The 21,495-nt window shown below is 36.8% G+C and overlaps 1 protein-coding gene across 8 annotated transcripts in view; it reads left to right on the top strand.

Moving 5' to 3' along the window:
• TANK (TRAF family member associated NFKB activator) overlaps positions 1-21,495 on the top strand; it is a 94,535-nt gene that overhangs the window by 22,532 nt on the left and 50,508 nt on the right. For all 8 annotated transcript variants that reach the window (XR_013371726.1, XM_077883307.1, XM_077883308.1 and 5 more), the window contains one exon: positions 14,439-14,586. Coding sequence is in view for 7 of the 8 variants with exons in the window: in XM_077883310.1 (XP_077739436.1) it covers positions 14,439-14,586 (148 nt within the window). In the remaining variant the exon portion in view is untranslated. The remainder of the gene's footprint in view (positions 1-14,438; positions 14,587-21,495) is intronic.

Below are 21,495 nucleotides of genomic sequence, written 5' to 3'. Positions count from 1 at the left end.
GTCCTTTGTAACTGAAAACAAGCCTTTGGACATATGTAGTACATATATTATAGTTTTTCAATCCCTAGTCTATAAAAACATCTTAAAATTATGGTAAAACATAAAGTGCGAAATACCATCATAACCATTTTGAAGTGTACAGTTTTGTGGTGTTGAATGTATTTACATTGTTGTGTAACCAAGAAAAACGTTTCCTAAGGGATTCTTTTCTTCCTTCCTTTCCTTCCTTTCCTTCCCTTCCTTCCCTCCCTCCCTCCCTCCCTCCCTCCCTCCCTCCCTTCCTTCCTTCCTTCCTTCCTTCCTTCCTCTCTCTCGCTCTCTTTCTTTCTCTCTTTCTTTTCTTTGTTTTCAGGATAAGAGTCTAGGAAGTAAATAACGATAACCATTTATCTCATAGGGGAAATGTCCTGTATGGTAACTTGGATTTTCTTCCTTTTACCCAGAGATATACTCCCTGTGATAGTAATTATCAATACTAAATTATGAGAGTAAACTGAGCACCAATGATCTGCATTAGCTTTCACTTACTACCAGTACTTTTGCTTTGGAAAAAAAAAAAAAAAGCATCTATTAAAAATAGGTTGTGAAAAAACAGGGTCTTTCAAGTCATTTCAGTAAGGAAGTATTGGGAATTGAGCGAAGAAAAATAACATGAGTTCCCTTTTTTTTTTAAGATTTATTTATTTATTTATTTATTTATTTATTTATTTATTTATTTATGATAGACACAGAGAGAGAGACAGGCAGAGACACAGGCAGAGGGAGAAGCAGGCTCTATGCCGGGAGCCCAATGCAGGACTCGATCCCGGGACCCCAGGATCGCACCCTGGGCCAAAGGCAGGCACCAAACCGCTGAGCCACCCAGGGATCCCCCATGAGTTCCATTTTGATGGTTACTTAAGTTTTAAAAATCTTTGAAATATTTTCAGAGTGAGGTTTAGAGAATTGTTCTTGGGAGCAGCAGAATAAACACAACCAGGTAATTTTGCTAGAGTGACTTGCCAGGACAGAAATCAGGGACTTAGGTTTCTTCAAGAATATGTTGTTATTTCAAGTTGCTTGAGTAAAATCAGCTGTTCTTATGGCATATTTAAATGCTTATAGTATTCATAGCCATTTGTTATGTGGCATTTACTATAATTTCATGATTTCACGTATTCTCTTTAAACTAGAAATGCCTTTGCTTTGGTTCGTTTTTGGCTTTTTAAAATCCTTATGTGGGGCACCTAGTGGCTCAGTTGGCTAAGCATCTGCCTTTGGCTCAAGTCATGATCCCAGAGTCCTGGGATCAGGCTCCCTGCTCAATGGGGGAGCCTGGTTCTCCCTCTGCCCCTCACTGCTCCGTGCTCTGTCTCTCAAATAAATAAATAAATCTTTAAAAAAAATAAAGATCCTTATCTCCTTTTTCATAAATGTTAAAATCTCACACATCCTAGGAGATTTAATATTTGTTCCTCCTTCCCATAGTCTTCTTACACCTCCTCATACTGAATATAAATGTTCTCTTGTAGTTCCCCCATCCAAGAATATTCTGTAGAGCACTACTTTATATGATTTATGAAAACAGATTTTTAATGTTAAAGTACCATTTTAAACTGCATAAATCCAGCCGCACCCCCATCTCCAGTTTTTTGGTTTTTTTTTTTAAGATTTTATTTATTATTCATGAGAGACCAAGAGGGAGAAGCAGGCTCCTTCTGGGGAGCCAGATGTGGGATGCCCCAAGCCCGAAGGCAGAGGCTCAACCGTTGAGCCACCCAGGCGTCCCCCCCATTTCCAGATTTTAACATGACCCTTACTCAGGATACTGGTTAGGAAGATGAGCAAGCTAACTGAGCAGTGCCATATTTCTGTTTACCTTGGAGTAGAACATCATGTGCTTTGCCCAGTTTCTCTTTTGGTGCTATACTGTTTGGTTGTGTACTTCAACTCATAGAATTTGACAGTCTGAGAGAAAGAAGTACTGGACAAAAAAAAAAAAAAAAAAGGAAGTAAGGCAAAGCTGAGACCACATGGGTGTGGTCTTTGTGAAATCTTTTAACTCTTAGGAGATAGCACAAAAAGTTTCACCAAGTTCTGACATCCAGCAAAATGGAGAATCTGGTCTGGAGCTTTTGGGTTGATCATCGGAAGGTTGTCTTGCCTTGTTTATCCTGATACATTTAGCCAACCACCAGCTTTTGGAAAAAAAATTAAAAATCTAAATTCTGACACTGCTGGATCAGTGGTATTTAAGTTTCTATTATTTCAGCTTCCTGACTGCAACACAGTAACAGTTGTAGGGCAGCATGCTGTGGGTATATGGGAAAGTGAGACCAGAAATGCAAACTGTCATTTTGGGGATTGGTTGCTTGCATTATGGAACTCTCTTAAAAGTGGGGAATGATTAGAACTAAATTATAGGAGTGACAGTTCTTTTCCATTTTCTTTCTTCAAGTAGGAAAAACACACATACTTTTGAGTTCTTTAAAAATTTACCCTGAGACAGAGGATGTCCATTTATTTAAGTGTATTTACTATGTTATTGGCTTGTTCTCTTTGCTTCTGATGATTTTCGTAGGTGAAGAGTTGAACGCCGAACTAAAATACAAAAAAGGGAGTATCTTCCACTAACTTATTTGCCACTACTTTTGCTAAGGCAGCAACTTTTCTGCAATAGAATGTGAATGCCTATTAGTATTCATACCCCAATGGTTTGGGAAAACTGGTGACTTTCTTTTCTAGGAAGGAGTGGAAGAGGTAGTTCCAGGTGATCCTCCTCCCCCCCATCCTGAGACTTCTTTAGATTTGAAGTGGCCTCTTACCACAAGTGTAAGCAGGCAGAACTCTTAGCTGGACACGGAATAGTCTCAGCAGTGGGGGAAACCCAACAGAGGGGCCTTTCCCACCTCTCAAGTCACCCATCCTGTCTCTACTACCCCACAAAAAATAGACCTTACGAAAGCATTATAAATCATTGTGGGTGGAGGTGGCAGGAATCTGATATCTTTAAATCTGTGATTCTCTTCAAACTTGAAATCCCAAAGTATATAACTAATCAAAGTTGGTTTGTTCTGTTTGAGCTGGTCAGTTGCTAGTGGAACACCCCCAGGCTCCATAGAGCTCTGGAAGCACCACTACTTAATTGATGATCATTTTATTTATTTGGGATTGGTTGACTATCACTTGACAGAATAATAATGATCACCAGACAGCAGGCTTAAGATATTTTTTCTATGAAATCAGAAAAAAATTCATTTAAGAAGAAGGTGGGTGGGAGGAATTAGAGTACCACTTCAGAAGATTCAACATCCAGGGCAGCCCCAGTGGCTCAGTGGTTTAGTGCTGCTTTCGGCCTGGGGTGTGATCCTGGGTCCCATGTCGGGCTCCCTGCATGGAGCCTGCTTCTCCCTCTGCCTCTCTCTCTCTGTGCCTCTCATGAATAAATAAATAAAATCTTTAAAAGAAAAAAAAAAAGAAGAAGAAGATTCAACATCCAGATAGAGGAGTCTCACAAAGAATACAGAAGTAATGGAACTGCCCAAAAAAGTAATTGAAGAATATTTCCAAGAAGTGAATAATGAACTTCCAGGTGAGTTCAAGATCAGGAATCAAAACGGCCCTGGACTTCAACAAAAACAAATGGAAGCTAGAAGAGAACATAGCAAAGCTGTGAGCTGAATCCTTACTTTGCATAGTGGAAAGACCAGTAAAACTGAAAAATCAATAATGGCAATATTAGCATGTTATTGAGAAATACCGAGGTAAATACCAGAAAGAACCAAAAGAGCTGAAAATTTTTGCCAAGGTGAAGCAGGAAATGAGGGGAAAGAGGAGAGCAAGGGATTTACAGTTTTTCCTAAGCCTTGTGAAACTCCTTGACCCCTTAAGATATAGAGATGTATAGCTTTGGTTAAAAATAAAAACTAAGAGTGAAAAGAGCCAGAGATTGGACTTTTATATCAGAAAGACCTGGATTTATCTAGGTCTTCCATTGTCTACTTCTTTCAGTTTAGTCCACTTATATATATCTTTTGAAGCTTGTTTTCTTTATGTAGAAAGGAAAGGTAATCTATGCTCCTGCAGAAGAAAAATTAAAATGTGGTAATTTATATAAACACCCGACAAGTAATATTACCTCAGTAGGTATCGGTCCCTCCCCATCCCTGATGTTTCCCGTGAGGAAATACCTCCCTGGATTGAGTTCTGTGCCCTTTCTCAACTATCTATCAACATTTCTTTGCCTTGGCACTTATTTGCATAGTGTTACACAGAGAACAGTGTTTTCCCAGATGTGACTTGACCCCCTGTGGCAGTGACTAAATTTGTCTCACATCTGCTCTTCCCTCTTTTTACCCTTTACCCTCCCCCCAAAATTATCCAAGAAGTCTTAGACAGAGTTTACCAGTCTGTTTTTTAAAACCACCCTGGGTGATTCTATAGTATCATGTTGTACGGTATATTCTACATATTAAACATCCTAAACTGAGGCAGATGAGGAAATTGAGGTCCACAGAAAGGTTAAAATGACTTGTTCACTCTCCCCTATCAACAAGGATGTATTCTGTACTCCCAAATCTGATTTTATCTTTGGTTGACTAAGCCTTTTTATTTTGATTTGTGATGTTCACATTGTCTTAATAAGTTAATATATTTTACACAAGATGTGGTCTTGGTTAAAAATTAAGTTTGGAAAAAAAAAATTAAGTTTGGGATCTTTATTTTACAGCATCTTTTTCTTTATTCCAGATACAAAAAGAAGTAAAAGAGAAAAAAAAGTAAAAAGTTTTAATAAGCTCTTGCTTCCCCACAGGAGGATAGCACAGCAAATGTTAAGATTTACTAGGTCTGAATATTCACATTTGAGAAAAACTGGCTTTGAAAAGAGTGGAAACTGGGCAATTTGGGCATAGATGGAGGTTTGAGAGGTTGGTTTGTCAGCATACCCAGGGATTTGGGGGTCCTGTCTTCAGGGGTATTCAACAGCTAGAATAAGTGTGTTGTAGGGTATTATACACTGGCTTTATACTTTTATCATACTAAACATTTAAAGTCACACCCTAAACATCTTGGGAATGACTGGAAATAGAGATCTGGAAATCTCTGAAACCTTATTTATTTTCTCATTGGAGTTCTCACAATTACTTCTAATAAAACAAGTTGTGACTTGCAAACATTTGCCCAACAGCCTCGAAGTGTCCTCAGGGAAATTAAAAGCAGGGGTATGAAGAGCTGGGGAGTCCTGTGTCAGTGGTTAAAAGCACAGAGTGCAGCTTTATAATTATGTAAGCCTTTGCCTGTTCCCATTTATCATTGGTAATATTCTTGAGACTAAATGACCGTTCAGCAATTTAAAATATGATTTAAGAGAAAATTGGCCATTTGGTGAAAGGTCCCCTCTCTGTTTCCTGAAGTTTTATATCTTCATAGAAGAGCTCTTTCCCTTCATAGTAGGTTTTTTTGTTCTGATACAGTATATGACTCAAGAATTGCTGGAGGGGTCCCTAATCTGTTAATTCACGAGATTTTATTTATTTTTTTGAAGATTATTTATTTGAGAGAGACCCAGAACACAAGAGACCCCGTGCATGCACGTGCACACACAAGCAGGGTGGAGGGGCAGAGCAAAAGGAGAAGCAGGCTCCCTACTGAGCAGGGAGCCTGATGCAGGGCTCAATTCTAGGACCCCAGGATCATGACCTGAACCAAAGACAGACATTTAGCTAATTGAGCCACCCAGGTGCCCCAATTCATGAAATTTTAACTACTTAAAAAACAACTTTGCCTTTTATGAATGTTGTGCAGACTGTGACATCTGGTATATTATTGTGTTCTGATTGGGAGGGACTTTTTTAAGATTACTGAAAATATTTTTTTTCAAGCTTTTCTGTTTAAGACCGGAAGACAGGTATAAACTATCCTACTCTTGTGAAAGATCATTAGTAATGCTACTTTCTTGTCATAAATTTGGCAGAGTAGAAGGAAGGAGATTTCAAAAAGATCACACATTCAGACACTCTACCAGAGAGTTATTTTTCCTGTTATTTAACAGCATATAAGGATTAACAGAACAGAGCATTAGATAACATTCCTGCCTTTTGCCTAATAATCTCTTTGCCTAAGGTAACAGACTTCTGCTAAAATGCCTTCTTGCTGTTTTATGCATTCCCTAGTTTATTATTTACCTTCTGACATTGTCCATATAATAAGTGGCCCTATCCTCTTTTTTGCCTTATATTTGGGAGGAAAAGAGGGTACATCTTGTGACAGAAGTGATGCAGTAATGAGTATTGCTTCTTTCTCCACTATTTTCTTTGCAAAAATGTGTGGTTTGTTTGTTTGTTTTTAGTAAAAAAAAAAATTTGGGCTTGGTTGACCATCCGGGGACTTACCAGTATCAGAGGATATTCAAAACAGGACTTTAAGAATATAACCAGGAGAGAAGCCATACTTAATAATCATTTGATCCTGTAGATTTCATTATTGATCAATTAGTACATTTTTCCTGCCTGTTGTTAATTATGTGTCTTTTGTAGTTCTATCCAGAATTGTATTCAATATCATTCTTCCCCATTTTTCTTCCTGTTTTTCTATCTGGCTACCCTCACTGCCGAGTATTTTGAAAAATATGGCTGGTGAACCATCTTAAACAAAGTCATCTGGGTTATTTTGCTTATTAAAATACAGATTCCACAGACGCCTGGGTGGCTCAGCAGTTGAGCGTCTGCCTTTGGCTCAGGGAGTGATCCTGGGATCCAGGATCCAATCCCGTATCGGGCATCTTGCACAGAGCCTGTTCTCCCTCTGCCTGTGTCTCTTTGCCTCTCTCTGTGTCTCTCATGAATAAATAAATAAAATCTTTAAAAAATAAAATAAAATAATTTAAAAAATAAATAAAGTACAGGTTCCAGGACCCCATCCCAGGCCAGCTGATTCAGAATTGCTGGTACCTAAATGCTGCCTTCCTGTCTAGATCCACTCGGCCAACAAATCCTGTTGATTCTGACTTTGAAATATCTCTTGAATCTATTCATCTTTCACTTTCTCTGCCCTTGTTCAAGCTCATCTTTTACCCAGAATACAATAGTTTCCTTTTTTTTTTTTTAAGATTTTATTTATTTATTCATGAGAGACACAGAGTGGCAGAGATATAGGCGAAGGTTAGAAGCAGGACCCCCGGGATCATGACCTGAGCCAAAGGCAGACGCTCAACCACTGAGCCACCCAGGAGTCCCAGCAATAGTTTCCAGTAGATACCCTCACTTTGTCTCCCTCATTAGTTTGTATTCCAAAATGGGTATCCAGTTTGCCTTTCTAAAATAGGTTTATCTCCTGCTTGAAAAGCCTTCAATACTACTTTTTTCTAAAAGATTTATTTATTTGTTTTAGAGACAAAAAGTATGTGTGCATGAGAGAAGAGAGGGGCAAATGGAGAGGGAGAATCCTGAAGCAGACTCTCTGCTGAGTACAGAGCCCTATGTAGGGCTCAATCCCAGAACCCTGAGATCATGACCTGAGCCAAAGTCAAGAGTCAGATGTTTAACCAGCTGAGCCACCCAGGCACCCCAGAAATCCTCCATTACTTCTTAATGTCTAGTTAAAGTCTAAATTTATTAGAGTAGCATTCAGGGTCTGCTGCATATAGTTTATGCACTTGGTACACTCTGAGTCTGGGGTGGGGGGGATCGATTTCAATTACGGTCTGCATGAATGGTACCCTTCTAGGCTTTTCGTAGTGTAGCATAATCATACATGGTGGCTCTGACTGTTCTGTCTTAACACCCTCATCTATCTGTCCTCTCTGTACACATCTTAGACTTCCATAAATAAAAAATACTTCCAGTCCATAAATGCACAATACTAGGTGACTTCTCAATGCCTCTGCTCTTTCAGAGGGAATAAATATTCTTTTCTCCCTCTCATTCTCTATTGAAATCCTCATATTTTTATATGCCTAGTTTAAGTGTCAGACCTTCTGTGAAACCTTTCACAATCCCTCTCATCTAATTCTTCTTCCTTTTGAGCTGTTACCCTGTTTATACCTTTTACTTAACAGTTCTTTTTTCTTTTGAGGTAAAACTTATATGCAGTAAATCTTCAGTTTGGGCAGATTCCTACAAATGCTTCCCCCTGTGCTTCCCAGACCCTTACCAAAATATGATTATACTTTTATACATTTATAATTGGCCTGCTAGTATAATTAATCATTTTCATGCTTGTCTGCCTTACTAAATTATAGGCTCTAATTAGAGAAAAGGCAAAGACTTTGTCTCTTTCCCATGGAAAAAAGGAGCACATACCATGCATTCAGCACTGAAACAGTGTTAACTTTTGTACAAGTTAGTAAACAACTCAGCCTGTCTCTTAAGAGAGTGACTTAAATAAGACAGAAATTTATTTCTTTCACATATTACAATTTAAAGTATAAATGTCCAGGGCTGACCTGGCACCCCCCAGTGTCAAGGAGCTAGACGCCTTCATTCTTGTTCTTGCATCCCTGAAGTGTTGTCCTCACCATAGTGTTCTAGGTGACTCACCACAACATCACATCCAGCTGGGGAAGGGAAAAAAATGAAGAGCTCCTCTTCAAAGTTTTACTTACTTGCTAGAGAGAGAGAAAGAGAAAGAAAAGAAGGAACAGAACATAGTCATGTGACCATACCAGTTAAAAGTCAGGAATAATAGAGAAGAGAATAGATATTGAGGAACAGATAGCATATAAACTTCATACATGGTTTCATTTAATCTTCATAACACTGCAAACTATATATCATAAGAAAACTAATATTCAGAGAAGCTAAGCAAATGGCTAGAAAATTGCAGATCTGATATCTAAATCCAAAGCCTTTTTTCTATCTAGTGAAGTGTTAGGAGGACATGCAGAAATATTATTAAATTGTCATCCTCACAGTGGTATTTCACGTATTTTTATGTCACATATTTCCATACCCTCTCTTTAATTCCAGGACCCTTAACTCTGTGCTTCGCACCATCTTGAAATTAAGTGCCATATCAGCTGGTTTGTAACCAAGGCCTAGTACAATAGAAAACAAAATGACTACTTGTTTTAAATCTATGATATCATATGAGGAAAAGTATATCACCATATTTGCCAAACAATAGTTTCTATACTCTCTATTTCTTTACAAATGCTATATAATCATAAAGTTGAAGGAGATTATATCATTTAGCCACTTTATTTTAAAATAAAGGAAAGTTGAGGTCCATCCATCTTTTAAAAAAGGATAAATTCAGACTTCTCCTTTATTTCATTCCCATTGCTACTTTTTTCAAGCATTATGGGAAGAGCACTAGCCTAATCATTCATTTCTGTTAGTAACCATCATTGTTATACTGGAGAATTGTCTCAGATTTGCAGATTGTATGATCCGAGAAATCAAGGGACACCTAGGTGGTTCAGTTGCTTAAGTGTCAGACTCTTGATTACCGTTCAGGTCATGATCTCAGGATCCTGAGATCAGGCCCCATGTGGGGCTTCTCACTCTTCAGGGAGTCTGCTTGAGATTCTCTCTCTCTCTCTGCCCCCCCTTTTCCCCTGCATGTGCATGTTCTCTCTCTCAAATCTTAAAAAGAAGAAAAATCAAGCTGAACAATGCATAAAGAAATGCTTATTAAACTCACTTTTTAAAAATGAATAATGGATATTATCTAACATGAAAAACATCTTTATAGTCCTTGAGAACCCATTCTAGAAAGGATGACTGCTATTTGATAATTAAATAAAAGGAATAGGTGAAGTCACTCCTATCCTTAATTCGAAGCCCAGTGCAAGTGTTACGTACCTCTCAAAGCCTTTCCTAAGCCGCAAAAAAAGATGGGACCACTTTCCTCTCCCGTTTCTAGAGCCTTTGGATACCTCAGGGTTACATGTATATATATACACTTTAAGTTACAGCTAACAGAGCCTTTATGAGGATAGGTTTCTTGTCTGTTTTGTTCTCACTATGTCACTGGTGCTCAATACAGGCTTTGTTCCTACTTGGCAGTGTTTGGCCCTAGCAGTTGGCAAACCTTTGTTGGAGCTGGGAAACTTTACCAAGGGAAGATAAAATTATCTCCTTTGTGTAGGCTGCCTCTCCTACCCTAGAACAGTTTCATTAGTGAACGAAGGGATTAATGAAAGAGGAAGCAGCCTGCTGCCCAGGGAGTTTCTTGGTGCTTCCTACTGGGTGGGCATGCACTGGACCTGGGAGGCAGAACAGGAACTTGCTGTCCTTCATTTTCCTTCTCAAAGGAACCACCCAGGGGGAAAAAGGGAACTACCGTCACAGGGACAGATGTGGGTGGGTAGGGACTATCCTGACTTTAGGGGAATTGCCCTGGCTGGGTGGGGGTGCTTTGCATTCTGCTTGCCTAGGTACCTTCTGGGGCATCAGTGGCTTAATCTTTTCCTCATGAAGTGGAAGGAAATCAGCAAATCAGACCCAGAAATAAAGAAATTACCATGGAAAGCTTTCCTAAAAATACACTTAAATTGTGAAACCATAACGAGAAGAGTGCTTCCAAGGCAAAGGTTGCTTTAGTTTGGATCTCCTGGGTTTGGGCAATGAGATTTGGGTTTGAGCATGTTTACTATAAATAAAACCATTTCCCTGGAGCCTGGCAGGTTTTACAGCAGGCATACTAAAATGTAATTGAAATGTGACTGCGTCTTAAATTGTGAAATTAATTTTACACTTAACAAATGCTTTAAAAAAAAAAGGAGAGGAACAAGTGGCTTTAAAGTTCAGGGTGTTAATATTTGAAATCTGTCCAATTTAATTAGTTGAATCCCAGCGACTGTTTCCTTTTTCTCTGGTCAGTGTCACTGATCTAACACCCAATTCTCTTTTTGGTTGTGAGATAGAAATTAAATGTATCATTTATTTAGTTGTATTGACCTCAGTCGTATTTCTCCAGCGTACATTCTTATTTCAGGAAATAGGATGCATCCATGTGGAATTTACTCAGTAACTCTTCTTAGTGACATTTGTGTGATCTAATTCAAGGACCCGAAGTGAAGCCTCCGCATGATTTACTTGCATATGATGCAGCTATTTTTAGTACTACATTTACATTTTAAAAAACAAGAATGCACCTTCTTGATGGAACAGGCATCCATTTTTAGATTCACTGACTCAAGAACTGTAGAACAAAGAAGTTTCTTCGAAATCAAGTCCAAACATCTTTTTTGTATTAGAGAGAAAGAAATGGGTTCAGAAAGATTTACCGACCCTGAACCAAGGTCAGGATCATCCAGTGATAGAACAAAATAAGAAACTGGATGAGTTTCCAATTCAAGGTTCTTGTTTGTCTCAGATTTTAAAATATTAACAGTTTGTCATGATATACAGCTTTTTAAGACATGATAGGTAACTGAACCACATAGTTACGTAAACCTCTAATTTCTGCATTAGCATTTTACACTATATTATAGCCCCAACAGCTGCTTTTTTTTTACTTATTTTTAATCTTAACGTTTATTTTTATGTGCTGCCTTAAATCCTTTGAATGATGTAGTGTCCAAATGAATCACTGGACAGTGATACTTTGAGTTAATGCTATTTATTTTTCCGTAGTGTCTATGGCACATCAGAGATCCGGCAATGTTAGGTATCCTAACAGTATTTCATCTTTTTTTTTTTTTTTTAATCTATCAGAGGTAGCAGTAGAAACAAACTTCTAAGTGGAATGCCTAAAAAAATTACCATTCTTTGATTTCTTCAGAAAGCTGTAACACTCTAACCCCATAATAAAAATCTTGAAATTGTTTTTAGAAGCCTGAAAAGGACTTAGGAATGTATTTAGTACTTAAAATGAAAGACTGGCTGATAGGATTGAAATATTACCTAGATATTTAAAGAGCATTGTAATTTATGGTCAACTGATTTAGATAAGAGTGCTAAGGCTATTCGGTGGAAAAAGAATAGCCTTTACTGCTAGGGCAGCAGGATAGCTGCATGGCACAGAAAGAGTTTGGACCCCTCCCTTATACTGTATGTAGATTAACTGAGTCTGGATCAAAGATCCAAATGTAAAAGCTAAAAGCATAAAATTCTTTAAAGGAAACCTAGATGAATGTCTGCATGACCTTGTATTAGGCAGCAAGTTTTTAGATAGGACATTGAAAAAAGCAACAAAAGAAAAAATAGATAAATCAGACATCAAAATTAAAAACTTTGTCAAAAGACACTATCAAGGAAACACAAAGACAATCTATAGAATGAGAGAAAAGTTTGCAAATTACATATATCTGATAAAGCTCTAGTTTCCAGAATATATAAAGAACTCTTACAACTCAACAATATGAAGACAACCCAGTTGAAAAGTGGACAAAGGATTTGACTAGATAGACATTTCTCTAAGAAAGATATACAAATGACCAATAGCACTGGAAAAATGCTCAACATAATTAGGGAAATACAGATTAAAACTGTGATGAGGTACTGCTTCACACCCACTAGGATGCATATAATTTAATGACAAATGTTAGTGAAGATGTAGAGAAATTGGGACTCTTACACATTACTAGTGGAAATATAAAATAGTACACATTCTTTGGAAGCAGCTTTGACAATTCCTTAACAAGTTAAACAAGGGGCAGCCCGGCCGCCTTCAGTCCAGGGCCTGATTCTGGAGACCCTGGATCAAGTCCCACATCAGGCTCCCTGCATGGAGCCTGCTTCTCCCTCTGCCTGTGTCTCTGTCTCTGTCTCTCTGTCTCTCATGAATAAATAAATCTTTAAAAAAAAAATTCAAATGTCCATTAACTGAGGAATAGATAAGCAAAATGTGGCATATCCATACAATGGAATATTACTTAGACTTAAAAAGCAGTGAAGTGGGATCCTTGGGTGGCGCAGCGGTTTGGCGCCTGCCTTTGGCCCAGGGCGCGATCCTGGAGACCCGGGATCGAATCCCACATCGGGCTTCCGGTGCATGGAGCCTGCTTCTCCCTCTGCCTATGTCTCTGCCTCTCTCTCTCTCTCTCTGTGACTATCATAAATAAATAAAAATTAAAAAAGAAAATTAAAAAAAAGCAGTGAAGTACTGTTACATGCTACAACGTGGATAAACCTCAGAAATTTTATGCTATGTGAAAAAAGTCAGACACAAAGGCCATATATTGTATGGTTCCATTAATATGAAATGTCCAAAATAGGCAAATCTATAGTTAGATTAGTGATTGATGGGAGAGGGAAATTGGGCCTAACTGCTAAAAAGTAGTTATATTCGAACTAGGGGTGGTGGAAGGGGAGGAGGGTAGGGGGTGGGGGTGAGTGGGTGACGGGCACTGAGGGGGACACTTGACGGGATGAGCACTGGGTGTTATTCTGTATGTTGGTAAATTGAACACCAATAAAAATTATTTTATTAAAAAAAAGTTTCATTATGTAGTGATAAAAATGTTCTGGAATTAGATCATGGTGATGATTGGACGAAAAGCCACAGAAATGTACACTTTAATATGGTGAATTTTACATGAATTATATTTTAATATAAAATACTTAAATTTTTAAAAAATCATAGTATGCCCAAAATGACAGATGAAAGATTAGAGACTGAGATTATGAAGGGTTTCCAGTCATAAAGAAGTGAAATAATTTGACACCCCTAAGCCCCTTATGACTGATAGAGAATTTTATTCTGTGGCTTTCTGGAGATTAAGAGAAAAGTCCTGTGGTTTGGCTTTTACAGCTGGATCAGAAAAATCAGAGTCATTACATGACCCTCTGCCCAGAGGCAAGGAATGTGGTTAGAAATGTTATGCAAATTGAGATGATAAAACCAAATTACATCCACTCAGTAAATCACCTGTAGTTCAGAAACAGCAGGGAGGTTGGAAAACTAATAGGGATTGTGGGTAGGACTGAAGGGATGTGTTTTTTCTTTTTTAATGTAGAATCCAACAGCAACTCTCCCTAGATTTTGTGCTAAAATAAGAGCATTTTCACACATTTTAATTGCTCTGAGATAACAACAGTGTGAACTCCATCCACAAACATTTATTATCTATTTAATTTTGCTCTAATTTCAGTATAGCAAGAATTCACCTTGTAAGTGGGAATAACTGTCCGTTTAGTAAAAAGAAATCCCTTCCCACGTTGCTAATCTTGTTGTGCATTTCTATAATAAAGTGTTAATAACAAGTGGCCTTTTATATTTCTCCATTTTAAGGTTGCATTTTTAGATTACTGTTTTCAAAGTAGCATCTTTATGAACCAGAACCCCACTTGCTCCTTGAACATTAGTAAAGAATATTTAAAAATGAAAAAGTTAAGTTTTCTTAAGATTTCTAATCAGGATTTTAAATGAGACTTGTATGCCTTTCTAAACCTTTACAGTACTTGGTGCTATAATGTTCATGATAAACTGTATGGAACTGTCTTTAAGAAGCATTTTAGAAATGAGATTTATATCATTTAATAGCTACCTAAATTGTTCTGATTATTTTCCAGACCTGTCATTTACTCCATCCTTTATAGTGATGCTACAGAACAGAGAGGAATGGATAAAAATATTGGCGAGCAACTCAATAAAGCTTATGAAGCATTTCGACAGGCATGTATGGATAGAGATTCTGCAGTGAGAGAACTACAGCAAAAGGTATATGGTTTTGGTTTTGAAAGTTATTATTTATCTTGGTAAATGGAAATTTGAGAATCTTTTGCAACTGAAAAATATTTTATTATTAGAAGCTTTCTTGAAGAAGTATAACTGAAACACAAGAAATCTATATTAATAGATGGAATTTAAGATTATTATTTTTTTTTAAACAAAACAAAACAAAACAGAAAAACATTGTGACCTGAGGTGACGAGTTCATAAAGAGCATTATCTTCCATAAGTAATTTTTAATTTTTGGTTTCTAAAAAGGGTATATTAGAAGAAAGGTATATTTCCTAGGCATAAATTTAGTAGTTCCCAGGCAAATGTCTGTTGGTCCATGATTAGGTCTTCACTGGTCTGCAGCAAAATGAGAAAAATAAGAATGTAATGAACTTTTTATGATGCTAAATTTATCCAATTCAAAATTCTGTCCTTTATTCTCACACTATGTTTTAATACTGTCGGATTATAGAGCAGAGTTTTACTAACACATACTTTTGTGAAATGATAATGATAGACTATTTGTATGCTTGTTTCTTATCTCTATTTAGTAGTGATAGTCTGTGTTCTGTATGTTATCTAGAGGGACTCACAGGACTTAGCATACAGTAATGCTCACAGCTAAGATTTATTACAGTGACATGATAAAGATACACAGCCAAATCATTTAATGTAAAACATTAGGCAGACTCTAAAGGGATCCACATGCAGGCCTCCTATACTCTTTCCCTCCTGCGGGGGCGGTATGCAGAGTACACCCTGCCTTCAGCTTCAAAAACTCAATCAATGCATGTGCAGTCCTTCTACATATAGGGAACTTCATTGGACACTCAAGAATTTAGGGTTTTTATTAACAGCTGGTCACATAGATAACCTATGTCAACCAAAATTTCAGACTCTTAGAAAGTAGGTCTTCACCATAAATTTCAAGATACAGTCTAATTAATTTGGCACAACAGTCAACTTTATCACTTAGGAAATGTTTTCACAAGTTAAGTTCCCAGATGCCAGCCAACCTAGCAGTAGTTTGAACAGGCAGTTGAAAGTGGGAGATCTTACACTGGTTACCTAATTTAAGAAAAATGATTTTATTAGCTTTAAAATTCTGAAGTCTAAGAAATATGCTAGCCATGTAGTTCTTAGTTTCTTCCATAAATATAGGAACTGCACAGTTCTCTTCATTCTCCTTGACATATCTATAGAACTGGATGTTATACGTACATCACTGCATTTCTCAAAAATCATTACAAAAGAATATTTCCAATTATATAGGTAGACTTATGAACTAGGTCTTCCTTAGGGATGCATAGGAGAAATAGGAGCATAACGATGACAGTGAGTTTTCTAAAATTATTGAAGTTTAGAATTTGGATTTATTTGCCTTTCCAGTTCAGGTATAAGACATAATCACTTTTTAAAAAACAAAAACAAAAAAATTCGGAAACAGAATTAGGGAAGAGGAGTATTGAGATATTCTTAGGTTGAGACAGAAGTTGAAATTTCTCTGCTTCATCTACCTGCACTGGCCAGTGGTAAGCAACCAAAAACTTGAGATTTAACCTTTTAACTGCCATGCAAGAAGCCCTTGCTCACATCAGCAATTATGCAAAGGAGGGTAAAGGGAATTTTTTTTTTAATATTTATCAAGTACTCAAGAATAAAAGAGAACATGTATATTATATATTCTTTTATATAAAACTCAAAATATCTTGAATTATTTAAGAAAAATCAATGTATGTCTACTGTATACAGGGTTCTTGATGAGGTTCTGAAAATACTGAAACAAAACATAGTTAATGCCCTTACGGAACTTTTCGATAAGAAGATAAAAAGTAAGATCAATAGTTACTACCACAGTGTACTAAGCACTACAGGGAGATCTGTGGAGGATAACAAATAAGCACAAAAAAAGAAGCACCTAAATCAGTCTTGGAGGATCAGGTCGTTAGCCCACTCTCAAGCCCAATGCTTAAATTTAGAAGAATCCTGCTAGCAGGGGGAACAGTATATATAATAAAACACAAGAGTGAGTGAATATATGGTACATTCCATATACAATAAGATGACTCTATGGTTCCAGCAAGAACAGTAATCAGAGCAATACAGGAAAAGAAGCTGTGAAGGTAGATTAGGGCCCTGTCATGAGAAATATGACTATGTAGTTCATACTGTATTCTTATTCAATCAGAATTTACTGAAGGATGATATATATATACTTTAAAAAAGTCTTCCTGAGGTTGGGATATAGAATAGAGGGCAATGTGGAATTCAGCTCAACACATATGGTTATGATAAACAATGTTCTAAGAGGCCAGGAACATAAAAATAAGTGGCAATCATCAAGTGTACTTTATGAACTTTAATATATCTATATTAAGGTATAATTATAAATAAATATTATACTTATATATATGTGTATATGTATATATATGTATGTATGTATATACACACACACAGTTGACCCTTGAACAGTGCAGGGGCTAATAACCTGGTGCTGACCCTTCACGTAGTGAGAGATTTGCATGTAACTTTTCATTTTCCAAAAATATAACTACTAATAGCCTACTGTTGACTGGAAGCTTTACAAATAACATAAGCAAGTAATACATATTTTGTATGTCATATGTATTATATATTGTATTCTTATAAAGTAAGCTAGAGAAGAAATTTTATTAAAATTATAAGAAAAATTATGTATAGTAATGTACTGTATTTATTGGAAAAAATCTGCATATAAGTGGACCCATGTTCAGTATAATATAAATTATACTTCAGTATAAAAAAATGACAATCATTTCAAGCAGTCAACATGAGAACTTATGCATTTAGGGATGAATTAGGGAAGATACTTATTTAGGAAATTTATTTAGGAAATAGAATGGAAGGCAAGTGGAACCTGGATACAAGGCACTCTGAGTGTGATAACATAGACTCTGGGATGATACCAAGGTATCTAGAATAGAAGACTGGATTGATGGTGGTGCTGATGACTTAAAGGAACAGTAGAGAAGAAGATGCAGATTTATAGATGGGGGAAAATAAGACATGTAATTAGGTTTTAGTTACCAGGTTTAGTTACCTGTGGGACATGCAGGTGAAATTGTCCAATGGACGGTTGCCTGTATGGATCTCGAAGCCTTTAATTATAGTCTTGAATAAAATATCATTTCCAAGTTCAAGTGTATTTGAACAAGAATATTTGAACGATAAGAGGAAGGAAGTAAGGCCAATCAGTTGGTCATTGGAGATTCAAAAAACTAGGCTAAAGAATTGACTATGAAACGAGGAGAAACACCTGTTCCCCTGAGAACTGGAAGGAACAAGAAAAAAAAAAAAACAGATATACACAAAGATAAGTTTGCAGATAGGAAATGGTGGTGGCAGGAAGATAGAGTTCTCATGTATCTTTTATATGTGGAATCTAAAGTCAAACCTATTAAAAACAGTAAAATGGTGGTTACCAGGGGTTAGGAGTTGGGGATAAGAATTATTGCTGTTTAAGGATGTAAACTCATTGAGAGTAGTGAATAAGCCATAGAGATCTAATGCACAGTATAATGAATATGGACAATAATGATGAATTAGAATTATATAATGTGATAAATATTGCTACAAGGGCAATCATATTACAATATATAAATGTTGAACTTACACAATGTTACATGTCCAATTTATTCAATAAAAAATAGAAAGTTATAATGTAAAAGGCTTTTTTTTTTTTTTTCATTGAAATACAAGGTGAGGTCATCTGATTGAAGTGATTTTAGGATATTCTGAAAGTGGTAGTAAAGAATTGAAATAGCTTCAGTTAAGAAATAAGAAAAATACTGCATCAGCATTTACCATGAATTTTTGGTAGTATCAATCCATGTTTGTTGTTCTTTTTTTTCCCAGCAGATTTCTTGGTACAGAAGTGAAATGAGCAAATAGCCAAATCCAGGATTAGGAGATTGCAGAGTTAAAAATAGAAGAATGGTTAGGTGGTTAGAAAGTGGGTACAAAAGCAATTGAAGTTATGTGCTTTGAGATACAAACTAACATCAGAAAAAAGTTAATCTGGGAGTCTAATAGACTAAGAACAAAAAGAGGGTTTATGTCTGAAGTCTCCATAAAGTGAGAGAACAGATACAGGAGTAAAAGAATGTGAGAGGTTTATTAGTAGTAAACTATTACTAATGAGTTTTTGAATTGATGTTTAAGATCTCTGTCTTCATAATGTGTCAATGGGTAGCCAGAATGGGATTGAGAAATTAAACTCAGATTAGGTGTCACCACCTAAAGTGACAAGATTAGGAGCATCTGGAGACTGTGTGAAAGGAAGAGCCAAAATTCTTGAATATGAGAGAATAACTAGTGTGTTGTAAGATTAAACAGTTTCCAGGAGAGACTGGTATAATTGAATGCCTTGTGGATGGCCTCTTGCTTAAATTTAAAGAGCTAATGGTTCAGAAGTAGCAATGATGTGGTGAGATAGTACTTATCTTCTTGTTCTCCCACTTCTTATTCAGTCCATTGCCCAACCCCTGTGGTTTGATGTAGACAGCTTCATATGAGGGGACTAGAGACATCTGTATCCTCAGAAGACAACATAATAATTCCCATTTTATTTTTTTTTAAGATTTTATTTATTTATTCATGAGAGACACAGAAAAAGGCAGAGACACAGGCAGAGGGAGAAGCAGGCTCTGTACAGGGAGCCCGACGCGGGACTCAATCCTGGGACTCCAGGATCATGCCCCAGGCCAAAGGCAGGTGCCAAACCACTGAGCCCCACCAGGGATCCCAATAATTCCCATTTTAAAGCAAGATACCAGCCTTTCTGAAATTCAAGTTTATTGGCCTTTACAAATTCTCTGTAGCATGATGAAATAGGAGTTCTGACATAGTTTTATACTTTGCTCTCATTCATTATGTGTTTTTATATTAACCTTTTTCTTAAATATTATAGGGAGAAGACTTGTATCTTTTGGGATTTTATTTTATGGAACATTTTTTTTTGAATTATAGAATCAGATATGCCAAGTCTAAATCACTGGTTTGTTCCAATCTAACTACTCTCAGAAATGAAATTGAACTTTGAAGTAAAACAAGCTAAATATTCTTCATTGAGAATCTTTAGTAATAGGATAGATATTAAGTTCTCAAACTTACAGTATGAAAATTAGAGCAAAGGCTCTGAATGGTAATTTTGGTAAAGGAAATTATTATTTGGTTGATTTGGATATTTTGACTTCACATGTAAGATTAATCAGGGGATGATGATCGGGCAATTGAAATGGAATCTTTAAGGTATGGTACCAGTTGGAAATACCAATTTGAGAATCCTCTTCATAGAGATATTTGGAGTGATAGGAGAAGAAAGTACCAACAAGAAAGAGAATAGAGCAAGAGAAGAAGAGAAGCAAGAAGACAACTTTGGAGAAGTTGCCTGTCATTCTGATGGCAAAAAGGCCCTAAGAGCTGTGCTGTCAGTTGAGCCTACCTGTCCTTCCTAACACCCTTAAAGAATTGGTCTAGTGAGTGACATCAGTGAGGTGGCAAACTAGGAAGTGGCAGACCCTTGTTCAGATTGATTGAAATAATTTTATAGGAGCTCTGGAAATCAGTGATAATTCAGCAACCAGGCAGACACCTAGTCGAGAAAAAGTCATATTCAAAACTATAGGAAATTACATGGCATTTCTCCTTGCCCTTGACCCACTCCCTGCCCAATGTGCTGTGGTGCAGTTGGGATGAACTAGCCCAAATTCCTGGTTCTCTCCCTCCGGAAGAAAGTAGCAGGGTGGAACTTGTTTGAAATATCCTGACCTTTCTGTGGTCTATCCAAGGGACTGTTTGCTGTCTCACTTGACTTGGAGCTCAGAGTTGGGAATGGCAGCATTCTCAATGGTAGTGAAACAAATTCTGGAGTTCAAAAATACAATAAATGAATTGAAAATTTTATTAGAGGAGTTCTGGGGCAGGCAGACTTGAACAGGCAGGAGAAAAAAAATCTATAATTCAAAGACAAGTCGTTTGAAATAATAGATTCTGAGGAGCAAAAAGAAAAGGAAGTAAGAAAAGTGAGCAGAGTCTAAAAGATTTATGGGATACTATCAAGTGGAGCAATATACACATTATAGGAGAAGATGAAGAGAAATTAAAGAAATAAGAAAAAAAGATTATTTGAAGAAATAATTTCCCCAAATCTGGGGAACAACATGGTGGATATAAAAAAAAAAAAAAAAAAGTCTAAGAAGCTCAACAAATTCTATGTAGGATAAATCCAAAGAGCCTTCCATTAAAGGGAATTATCATGTACAAGGGAGCCCCCTGTAAGACTGTGAGTGGATTTCTCAGCAGAGACCTTGCAGGCTAGAAGGCAATGGGATGATTTTTTTTTCGTTTCGTTTTTGTTTTTACTGAAGTTCGATTTGCCAACATACAGTATAACATCCAGTGCTCATGGGATGATATTTTTAAGGGCTCTAAGAAAAAAACCTGTTAACCAGAAATTCTATATGTCTGGTAAAACTGTCCTTAAATGAGGAAGAAATTAAGATTTTCCCAAACAAAAGTGGAAGGAGTTCATTACCACTAGACCTGGATAGTAACTTGGAGCCATATGAAAATATAAAGTTTTTTGTAAAGGTAAATATATAGATAAATGTAAAAATTGGTATTATTGTAATTTTGGTTTGTAACTCCACTTTATTTTCTACAGGATTTAAAAGACAAATGTATAGGAAAATTACTTTAAATCTATAATGGGGGCACCTGGGTGGCTTGGTCAGTTAAGAGTTAGCCTTTGGCTCAGGTCATGATCCCAGAGTCCCTGGATTGAGCCCCTCATGGAGGGGGACGTGTCCCTGCTCAGCAGGGAGTCTGTTTCTCCTTCTATCCCTCGCCCCATTTGTGTGCGTTTGC

This window comes from Canis aureus, chromosome 34 (assembly GCF_053574225.1).
Source record: "Canis aureus isolate CA01 chromosome 34, VMU_Caureus_v.1.0, whole genome shotgun sequence".
In the NCBI taxonomy this organism is placed as follows: domain Eukaryota; kingdom Metazoa; phylum Chordata; class Mammalia; order Carnivora; family Canidae; genus Canis; species Canis aureus.
Note: the sequence above shows the minus strand (reverse complement) of the source record. Positions and strands in the feature narration are given on the sequence as shown.